The sequence below is a fragment of the Pollicipes pollicipes genome, unplaced genomic scaffold, assembly GCF_011947565.3.
Source record: "Pollicipes pollicipes isolate AB1234 unplaced genomic scaffold, Ppol_2.1 Scaffold_4002;HRSCAF=4701_pilon_pilon_pilon, whole genome shotgun sequence".
NCBI lineage: Eukaryota > Metazoa > Arthropoda > Thecostraca > Pollicipedomorpha > Pollicipedidae > Pollicipes > Pollicipes pollicipes.
Genome location: NW_023596420.1, coordinates 2283643 through 2295516, shown reverse-complemented (window position 1 = coordinate 2295516; position 11874 = coordinate 2283643). Strand labels below are relative to the sequence as shown.

At 48.7% G+C, this 11874-nt stretch overlaps 1 protein-coding gene across 1 annotated transcript; it reads right to left on the bottom strand.

Moving 5' to 3' along the window:
* Positions 1-1046: 1046 nt before the first annotated feature.
* On the bottom strand, positions 1047-10920 carry LOC119093747 (serine/threonine-protein kinase VRK1; the record flags this gene model as incomplete). Its single annotated transcript, XM_037216753.1, is given in 4 exon segments — positions 1047-1362; positions 1702-1800; positions 3551-4012; positions 10785-10920. Coding segments are annotated over 3 exon segments (868 nt in total), but the record flags the coding sequence as incomplete, so codon positions are not given.
* Positions 10921-11874: the final 954 nt, after the last annotated feature.

The window sequence follows — 11874 nt, the reverse complement described above, 5'->3', positions numbered from 1 at the left end:
TAAGTTTAATACAGAACGATCCGCTATTCAATTTTCTAAAACTGCCCAAAATTTGGCGCGGCTGCACCGCGGCGTTCGGAAACCATTCTGGAAAAACCTTCGGGGGGTCACTTTGACCCTCTCGACCCGGGCGCGTGTTAATAGAACTCTGCTGCGCCAGTTGCAAGACCAGACGTCTCAGACCGCAAGCCACGGCTGAACTCCGTAGGACCGTGCCCCACCTTGGCACGAGTTCTGGGGTCTCCTCCGTGGCATGGAGACGGTGGACTGGCTGGGGCACGCTTTACAACAGCACACCCAGTCCGAGTTGGCGGTGGGGGAGGGCCATCGTTGCGCCTTTACCAGGGGTCAAGGGACCGGTGGGGGCTCCCACCGGCCTTGTTGACGATGGAGTGCTGTTTCGGAGAAAGAACTCTTTGTCTGCCCCGGACACACAATTCGCCACCTTAGCACGTACCAGCTCGGCCAAGCGCGCACGCTTGACATCGCGGGGCGGCTCTCCGCTCCATGACGCTCTATCGTGGCGCCCTACTAAACATTAAAAGAGAGCCAAACCGTCTATACTGATGGCGGTGTTTGACGTTTACAGCTGTCGCTGAAACCGCAGCCGAAGAAGTGCGTTCAGTCATTCGGTAGACAACAAGCACAACCGCAGACGTCACTAGAGCACGTGTGTAGCGGCCCTGGCCAAGATTGGCTCCACCTCAACCCAGACGCGTCCGAGCAGGACGGGAGTTCGTTCCAGCGCAGCAATGTCGGCTACGGCCTGGGCATCAGGGCTCTCATCTGCACCCGTGGCGAGTCCGAGCGGTTACCACCTGCGCACCAGGGCTCTCACCTGGACCCGGGACGGGTCCGAGTGGTTGCCGCATGCGCATAAGGGCTCTCACCTGCACCCAGGATGGATCCGAGCGGGAAGCAGGTGCACACCAGGGCTCTCACCTGCGCCCGGGACGAGTCCGAGCGGGAAGCAGGTGCGCATCAGGGCTCTCACCTGCGCCCGGGACGAGTCCGAGCGGGAAGCAGGTGCGCATCAGGGCTCTCACCTGCGCCCGGGACGAGTCCGAGCGGGAAGCAGGTGCGCATCAGGGTGCTCACGTCGGCCATCGCCTCGCACTTGCTTCGGGCTACGGCGTTGGCGTGCCGCAGGTGGTCCTGCCAGGGCAGCCGGCCGCACGCCCACTGCAGCAGGTTGTACCCGAGGATCTCGAGATCACCGCGTCGGGAGTGGGCGCCGATGTGCGCGTCACGACTGGTGAACTCGATCGTGCCGTTGTGCGCCTTGCGCGCGTCCGGCACGTTCGGCTTGTGGCGGCCGTCGTTGGCGTAGCGGCTGGCCATCCCGAAGTCGACCAGATACACCTGGCGAGCCGTCCGTCCGGTCACCTCCAGCGACGCGCACGCCGCCACACCGAGCCACGCTCATAGGCTGCGTTGCACGAACCTAGTTGACAGGCGCCTGATGCTGCATGCTTACGTTAACAGCCAGTCCATTGTGCTTATCGGCATATTATGCAGACTAAACACAGCCGAGCACAGGGGCAATATTCTGCGACCTACGTCATACGGCCAGGGCGCTTGGTGTATTGCTTTCCTGTAGTGTGTGCAAGCGCTGCAGCGCGTTTAGGTAAACAGACAAGAGTGTTTGTTTGGAAAACAAATAACTGAAATTGAGGAAAAGAAGAAGACTAGAAAAATTACCTGGTGTTGGTCCCCTTCATCCATTCCGAGCAGGAGGTTCTGCGCCTTGACGTCACCATGAATGTACTCCTGACTATGCACATATTCTAACACGTCAATCTGAAAGGACAAAAAGCCACACGATTAGTGAAGCGGGGTTTCAACCCAATTCCCTCGGGGAGAAAAAGGCGGCAGATCCTACCCTGATCGTGATCCCGCAAAGTGAGTTTTGCTCACTGCTCCTAAGCAGTTCAACGCGGCGCAACGGAAATTTGTGCTTTCCGTAGAATTCATACACACGGGTTAAACTCTTATCTGAAAAGCCGGTCGCGAAGAGGCGGTTTTGAGTCACTATTTGGAATCCATCTGCTGTACGCGTATGGAAACGAGCGGGAGGTCGTGTGTCTTATTTCAATGCTTCTAGGATAAACTTAAGATAACAAATCACTCATCATTTGCACTGCATTCTGCCCAATGCAAGCACAAGTGTGCGGTACTTTTCGGCACTGCGGGACGCTTTGCTTTTCGGTAGTGATCGGTGTTACCGCGGAAGGCAAATATGTCGATAGAGCCGTTGACACGCCCTTACGTCATGCGCATGCGCCACAAATACGGCTATTAGCTTTATCAGGGGTTAATGTAGCCCATCTTCAATATTATAGATCCGTCTTTATGAATGCAGCCAGTAATTTCGTAATTGCCAGCTCGTTGCATTATGAAACGGTACGCATTGTATGTCATATAGCCGCCATTCTGAATGCAACCAATAATTTTGTAAATGCGAATTCGTTGCATTATAAAACGGCACGCATCGTTTGGGCTATGCAGTGACCAATACGCATCCTTAAAGCGTTGACATGAGTCTGCTATTGCTTGGAGCGCTGCATTTAAGCAATCCAACAAATACGGCGTTGGTGCGCCAATGGTGCATACAACATGTTGAAATGAAAATAGTATCCAAAGCACTCTCCCGCCAAATGGCGGCTTGCAAAATAGGTGATGAGAATTGCTTCACCATATTGTTATCTGGGGTCCTCTATAGCTTGAAGAAAAAAACTGTGAAATTAGTTTGTAAGATGCTACACCGACCTTGATATTACACACCGACCGACCGACCGACCTTGATACTGATCTCCACAAAACTACCATATAATTATTTAATCCTGGTTGGATGAAAGGTCTGCACATTCAAGACTAAACCACATTGGCCATATGAAAATTGGTTACTACGCATGGCTGCAGTGCAATTTCAAAAATATCCAAAATTTCAGATACTTCAGCCCTCCTGATCTTTATATACAACATTTTCGTCGTTTAAGGGCCTAGAGATAAAGAGCATGCTTAGATAAATAGAATGGCGTTTATACAATCAAAAGTGGACGAACGATTCCCGATATCTTTGGATGGGAGGGGGGGGGGAGGGAGGAAGGCAGCGTCTGCCCTCGCCGCTAGTTACGGTAAGTCACATGAACCCAGGGAGTACAGCGAACGCACCGAATTCTTCATTCATTCTCTATAGATGATGGAGTTTGCCATGCCCCACTTCACACGCATGACAAAGCACTTCGCGCAGCTGTAAACATGCATCAATAGAAGAGTACGGCATTTCACCTGAGTGCCGGCAAATCAATATGCAACAAATCGAAGCAGCTTGAAAAAATGAAAGTCTTTAAAATTAGCACAAACCGATAAGTTTAAAACTCTCACAAAACCGACAGCTGCGAGTGTGACCACATTGGAAGCGTCACCATCTGAACAATTCTGAAACGCGGCACTTATTGCACGAGTGCTGACGTAAAGGAATGTCGACAAAGCGTAACGCCTATTCCAACCCCGATTATCCACAGAGTGAATAAACACACCAACTTACCACCTGAAGGCCGATGTGGAAGATGGTGCTCATGGGGAATCGGTTACCATTGCGGTCGAGCAGCTTCTGGAGGTCAGTGCCGTAGCGCTCCATGACCATGAAGCGGTAGCGCTGGCCGCCGTACTCCACCGAACCGCTGCCCACGAAGCGCGGCATACCGAGTCGGTTCAGGCCGCGCCGTCTCATCCAGTCAGCGATCGCGTCGGCGCGCGCCACGCGGTGGTAACAGTGCATCTCGGAGAACAGCGGCCCGCTCGCGTGCGGCTCCACCTTGATCACGTGCCGCGCGCCGGCGGCGCGGCCGGCCGGCTCCTGCAGCGCCGTGTAGATCTGGCCGAAGCCCCCAGAGCCGACGGCGGCGCCCAGCCGCCAGGTGCGACGTGACACGTCCGTCAGCAGCAGGCCGTCCGGCAGCGGCGGCGCCAGCGCAGCGGGGCGCGGCTTACGGGGCATTGCTCAGGCCTGCCGACGGCAAACGCTGCACGTGATGAGCGCAGTGGCGGAAACTGCCTGAGATCACACAAAGCTGATGGCAGCGCACGAGATCACCTGGATGTCTCTCTAAAAATGATATTCGTCAATTATGTACGTTCTTGAAAAATGGCCAAGTGAAGAAGAGATGCATATTACTCAATTTGGAAAATGAAGAATTACTGGCATTAGCGGTTTATGTGCAAGCTACAACTAAACACCACATTACTTCACGGAAACCAAGGTATTATTTCATTATTATCATTGGTGCTTCAAGACGCTTAGCTGAGGCCCGGCAGAAAGGGCGGACACCGCGGAGAATCAAACCTGATACCTGTGATTTCCCGGACAAGCAGCTTAACTACGCTATAGGCACACTATTTTACGTATATATTTGTCACGGCTTTTATCTGCTGATTTCGTTTATCGGTGCCCCAATTTAGTCTTCAATAGCAGACTAACTTGCACACGCCGGATAACCCTTCACCTTCGCAGGACAGGGGTAACCATGACCTGCGATGACCCATAGGGTCTGAAGAACCCATGATAAAACTACAAATATTACGAACAGCCAGACGGCGCTGTCAGCAAGCACTTGCAAACATGCGTCCGGCATGTGTCACTTTAGGTATACTTCAGTTACGACCAAGACTGTCATGCCATGTCATTGGGGCTTTACGACGCACTCAGCTGCTGAGGCTATATGGCGTCGCGTGTTTCTCACCCTGGCAGGAAGGGCCAGGCACCGCGGGGAATCGAACCCCCCGTGCCTCCGGTTTCCCAGACATGCAGTGGCTACTGCAGACGCGTTAACCGCTACACTACTGACACCCCTACGACCAAGGCTGCATCGCATGGGCTCCAATAAGCTTTCTCAGGACACCCGGTTCAGAAACAAGGTGAAATCCCAATGTTTTACTCTCATGGACCTTATCATTGGAAAGGCTCCCAGGGCCTCCGATATGTGCAGGACTTTGGCACTCACTCTCAATGTCTCCGAACATAATTAACTGATCGGTTCACACCTGGTTTCAACCAAACTTTCATGGTCTGAGCTAGAGGTGTAACTTTTTCCGCAATGTCAGCACACAGCACGACACAAAAAGCGTGAGATATTGTTTAATACTGAAGCAATACTTCTAGGCACAGAACAAGCTAAGCACATCGTTTCTAGGACTTGTGGGCACAATTCATACAATATGGTTATTGCAACTTTCTCCCTGTATCAAAGATTTCATTGTCGTCCAGTGCCGAACTAGACTTTTTGGTACCGAGCCTGTGGGTGTATACAGATATTGGAAGAGATGGAACACGCAAACAGACAAAAAGTCTTCGTGATACATACATTTTATATATATATATATATATATATATATGCATGTATATATATATATATGCGTGTGTGGGTGGGTGCGTGCGTGCGTGCGTGCGTGTGCGTGCGTGCGTGCGTGCGTGCGTGCGTGCGTGCGTGTGTGTGTGTGTTGATAGCTAATGACAAGCGCAGTAAAAATCAAACCTATCATACGTAAGAGACACTTTTGTCCTAGCCGTAGCTTGAATGTTTTTAGTGGATAAATAGACACGCCCTACGTTACCATAAAGCCCTTTTCCTTTCTAGATGTTGATGCCCGTAACTGCGTCAAAATGTCGAGGTGTGTTGACAACTGGGCGAGGCACCGAATGCAATGCACCGTACTTGGTGTAATGCACCGTAATGCACCGAATGACCTTCGATATGTCTATCGCAGTTCAAAAGCCCATACAATTTTGGACCACCCCCTTTAACTGATGCATAAATACCGAACCGAATATTTATATACGCGCGAGTTTCGGTCCCTTTCTGCGGAGGTGTTGTATATTTGACCGTGATTTTATATTCTTTACCGGCAATTCGCATCTGCCGTTATGGTGCATTTCAGTAATTTGATCCAAACGTCATTTCTATCACAACTAGTGGCATTTGCTAACTTCCTGCATTATGCACTACAAAATGTGATTCATGTTTGAAACTTGCGTTTGATGCGCTGAGATGGCTGAAATGCAACTGCTGGCCGTTGATGCGACGATCCGCGCTGACGAGCTTCCCACGTGAAATGGTGGTTTGGTTTGGTTTTTGGATTAGAGCCCTTTCGACCAGACATGATCATTTCAGGGCTATGGGATGAAGGAAAAGGATTAACGGTGAGACAGACGTGCATGCGCCTGGGGGGCCAACCGCCGAGCTTTAACCCGCGCACGCGCGGGTACCCGGTCAGGGTCCACTTCCCACTGGGCTCTCGGCCCACTCGTGGCTGACGCATGCATCCTGTCCCGGACAAGCGGAGTGTCGCGAGGATGCAGGATGAAGCGAGATAGAGCATAAGAGGGACGGATCCTGACATGGTGGTTAAGGAGGCGGATTCTGTGTAGTTTTTTTTTGTCACGGCACGCATATCGAGGTGGCTTTAAATTCAGCAGTCACTCTACATTTTGACCCACAAAAGCCCGTAATGACTGGTTCACCACCCCCGCCAAAAGACCGCGGGTTCTTGCGGATTGCTGACGGCTTGATTGAATCAACAATTGCGCTTCTAGCCTGCGCTGCCAGCTTTCGATCAACAAAGCAAAACAATCCCACAAAGGCAAAAAGGCAAGTGAACGTACCATCAATTTCTCCCCAGTTACAGCTTCTGTGGCATTTAAATTTAGCTACATCGGGCTGCTGTAAAGTTTTACTCCCTGAAGTAATACTTTTCATATTTCGTGTTTTTTTTCCAAACGTGTATTCCACGTTTGTGATACGCTCATTGGCGAAAACGATTGTGTAATTAATGCTACAAAAAACTGGAAAAGTTAGTGACTGAAAAATATCTCAAAGACGGGACCATCATAACGCTAATTCGACGAAACGTCATGTTATGGCTTTGATTACTCCCATATGGTACTTAGTACAGTGACTGTTTCGAGGCGCCTTTTGGCTTCGGGAAACGATACATCACATGGTCTATAGTTGCGCACTGGTTCAAACTTTAACCAATGAGCTTGGGCAGTAAACGACATTCACTCCCCGCTACGCAAATCGAAAACATTTATTTGTGCCGAAGTTGTTCATGCTAATACAGGTCCACTTTTAAGACGCGCCCGGGTGGCCGGCTGGATACCCTTCGCTCGGGTGAAGGGGGGGGGGGGGCGTCAGTTTGACTCCCCCCAGATCTCGGGAACTAAGAAAGCTACAGACACCAAATTCACAGGGCGCGTCGAACTGTACGTGAACTCACTTAAGTCAAGATTTGAGGTTCCTGGGTCGTGACCTTCGAGTCAAATAAGGTCAGACAAGGTAAAATTCCAGGTTGGTCTCCAAAGTGCCCCTAGAACCTAGATAACCATTTCTAAGCAAAAGGTCACAAGCTCATTTAAAGTCAGTGACCTTTTTGACCTTTTGAAGGTCATGGTGATCAAAATCATACAAGACTGCTCTGAGTTTTGCATCTGAATAAGCGACAAAGATTACGCTTGGCAGTATGTCCCTAAAAATAAAATGTTGATATGGGTCATACTAGGTTAATGGCCTTTTCTGACCTCTAAGAAGTCCGTGGAAAAGGTATAATGCGGCTCCTGCTATCCATAAATTCGAAATGAGCACCAGAAACTATCCCATACAGCAAGCCCTTAAGCAATAAAACGGGTTGGGTTTGGCCTTGGTCTGACCTCCATACCTGACCTAAGGTCAACGTCATTTTCTCATTCAACATTTGTGCTGCCTAAGAAAGTATCTCAGAGATGTATGGTTTCGTCTAACATTTAGTTGCATCACGTTGAATGATTTCCTACAAGTTGCCTTGGACGAAAACCATGGCCTGACTGACCTCACCCGCCATAGGTTAGCGACCTTACAAGGTACATCTAATTTTGTTGCACCAAACAATCCGCTATTCAATTGTCTACAGCCATGCAAAATTTGGCGCGGCTACGCCGCACCGTTCGGAAACCATTCTGGAAAAAGCCTTTGGGAGGTCAATTTGACCCCCACCCCTCCCGAGCGCGTATAAGACTCCAGGCCACGAATGTGGGGGCAAAACACTTCAAAAGTGGTGCGTCTGGTCCATTACAGCCGATGACGGTCCTCAGAGGCTTCTGCCATCGACAGTTGTGGGGACAATGAACGCACTTTGGTCTGCAAAGACAGAAAATTAGTTCAGTGACAAATCTTCACAGCGTATTTGGACTCGACAATAATAAACATTAATTTCCCCCTTACATCTTGTAGTGATGCAGCGGTATTATCCAGTGCCATCACTAAATCTAACTGGTCCTAGGTTTCACCAGAGCGTGTGTTTTATATATGATCTAAATGTGGGCCGTTCCCGCCAACCTGGACTTTTCTAGCAAAGCACACATTTTCAGTATTTACCTGCATTATAACCTTCGGCAATTTGCAGCATTTCAGTCGACTCTTCTGAAGTGATTAGTCTCAGGATGTTGTGACGCTATTTCTCCCGGCATTTCTCGTGCCCTTAGAGCGGTTCGATGAGAGTGGAGGCAGTACTCAGCGTTCATCACTAGCTACAAGGGGTCCTTCCCCCCCCCCCCTCTCCGGTCCTAACTTCTGCGGAAAGTGGCTGTACACTTTTCCCTCTTTAGCATATGACAAAAATATAGAGTGATGCACCAAAGAATGCTTATTTGAATTGAGCCGTCATCAGTTCTCACTTTTTGCTCACAGAAAATCATAGAGCTTGGAAAAAGCAAAGCGCCGATGTATAACTCAACGTCCCGATGCCGCTTGAAAGGCACCAGTCGTGTGGGAAAGGAGACAATATTTGCAGACATGCAGGCGACGCCCGCGTAGATTAGTGCCGTAGATCAGTGTTGTATTGATGAAAAGCTAGCGTATGCGCTGTGGCGGTCGGGTGGCCATCACTGGTGGCATTCTAGCCATCACTGGAGTACATTTTGGGAGCCTGACTGCTTTTTCGTCGGCCTCCAAGATTTCTGGAGGGTGTGTAGGTCCACTCTGTAGCCAACCTTTATTTTGGAGGATGCCTAAGCCTGGTGGGCAGCCCCCCTCTGGGGTTAACCAAAAGTAAACCCCCATACCCCCAGTTAACCCCCATACCCCAATGGTATGGGGGTTAACCAAAAGCATGAATAAAATTATCTTTAAAAGCTTGAAAATGGAACAGAAAATCACAAAAATCAGTGCTGCTGACTTCAACAATTCCACTCCATCAAGTAGCTATATCAATATCTGAGTGCCTACCAATGCAAATCATGCAATGAATGATGCACATCACCACCAAGTATCTATTCTACAATCTCAAACACAAAATCAAAAATCCAACATTGGTGGGAAGCCTTAACAAGATCTTGCTGGGCCATGGTTGACAATGAAATGAACCTGACATAGCTTTAAGAACTGTTAGAGCTGGGCATGAATTCTGATTGTGAGGCAGTTTTGATACTTTGGTCATCTAGTGGAAGCATGCTGGCAATGGACCAAGTGTCAATGATCAATATTGACACATACTGATCAAGATGGAACTTCTATTTAATGCATCTTTAGATCACAGAACAACAACCAAAAATAGACAACAAAATTGCATCCTGCCATTATTCAAAATGCCATCATTTTGGCCTTACACAAGGGAACAGTGTTGCAGCACTCCTATATCATTTACATCCTGCTGTTGACATAAAGGGTGAAAGAGTGGCAGAGTAAGAAGATCATTAAATAAGTTGTTCATTGCATTAGCAAGAATCAGTTTTCACATAGATCTAACAGTTGTATCAGCCTTATTCCTCAAAGAAAACTAGGAGAATGGAGATATAGTTGGGCTGATATTTTGCCAACATGCCTTTATCAAAATAATAGCAGGAGTGCTCTTGTTTCAATAAAGGCATTGACCTAAATATCAACATGACTATACCTCCATTCTCCTGGTTTTCTCATAGGAATAAGGCCAATACTGCTGTCTGATTGATGCAAAAAGATCATCACTGACTGACTGGTCAACAAAGAGCCCGACATGATTCTCACACAGGAGATATACAGATCATAGATGAGTGGAATACACTTTCTTTGAGGGTAGACACTCACATGATACACTTGAAACAAATTTTGGTGAAAAAAATATATATTATTCCCACTGCTGATGGCATTCATGTTCTGGGGGCTGGGAAAGAGCCCTTTTCATTCCCATGGAAAACCAGGAAACCAGCATCACAGAACCCAAAGCAACATCTAAAACTTTGCATTGGCCTTCATGGAGCAGGTACAAACTTTTAAATATGGCTCATGGTGAGAACACAATCTCATATTGATATCGCACTTTGCGCACAACTGGCAGTGCGGGACTGTCAAAAAGTAGTGTTTGATTGTAAATGGCATGCACTAGCTACCATTATTGAATTAGGAAATCAGCAGCTTGTAAGTCTTAAAATTTCCAGCTTCCTATGTGCAACAAAAGCATTTTCCTACCATTTCAGCATAACTTACATTCACACAGAAAATACATTTTGAATGTGTGGGCCAGACTGAAAACGATCTTAAAATGCTGTGCAGCTGTTACAAAATTCCCCACAACACATTGTGACAACATTGGGGATAAAATTTCAAACAAATCGCCGTACTGCAACAAAGAACGAGCGCATACTTGATACTGTTTTGTGCAGGCACCCACCAGCCAATGCGCAGCCATAGGGTGCGCAAACCGCTAAGCTAAGGGACACACGCTGGGGCAATATGACACCCAACTAGGCTTCTTGTAAGCAGCGCTTCACTTACTCACAGACGTTGAGTCTGCGGCGATAATATCCTCCGTGTATGACACCGATCTGAATTTATATATCTCCCTTACTTCTACAGCCGGCCGCCCCACGGCCACTACACCAATAGATATCCTTGCTACCAATATAGCTCCCGCGCAACCACTCCAAAAGCTGCTTCAAATCAAGGCGATATATACCGATTGAAACCGTCCCGACAACGCACTTCTCAGGAAAGATCCCTATTGACGTCACCGAGGAAACCCCCTTAACGCTGAGAGGGCCGCACGAGTGTTAACAGCCATGAGAGATCGGACGTCTTGTTACACGTTTGGTGGATATAATAATTGGTAAGGTCAAAGCGAATATGACTGAATGAAATAACTTAACAGTTATACCCGATTTTGAAGGCATTAGGCGACGTCGCCATTTGAAGGCGACGCGGCAAGATAGGACCCAGGAAGGAAGCTTTTCGAGGACGATCCGCCGCAGAATTGCTCTACGTAAGGGCTTATCTACGACTTCGGAAGCACCAGATGGACTCAAAACTGCACCCTCGGATTATCAGTTTATTTCTTGCATCACAGCTGCCGCCCTGTACGGTACCTCCAAGTTCCTCCAAGTACCTCCAAGTTCCTCCAAGTGAATCCAAGGAACCTTTGAGCCCCAGTTGGCACTTGGATTGGGCTTCGGTGTGACAGATCAATCGACAGAACCAAATGGTTGCATCGATGTAGCCTATGATGGTGCAACGGAGCAAATGCGGGCGTATCTCCCACCTTCCTGGCTGAAATATATTTGAGGAGCAGTCGGGTATAGCAACGCAAGAACCTTGTAAGGTGCCCCCAGTTCCCCGGCAGGGGCTCCTGACTCGGGGCTGGCAAGGTACATTCGGGCGGCTCCATCTAGCGGGGACAGTCAAGTGAATGCACACTGGGGCCTAGTCATTCACCAGAGCTAGGCCCCGACGGTTGCTGGTTTCATAGTACAAAATGTACCGCTGGTTTGCCCTATCTTTGTCTGGGAAATACCGCATAATACTTACTCGAGCATTAACGAAATGCAGCCTAACAGTGCATCACAACCAACGTCCATAACCTTTCGGCTTT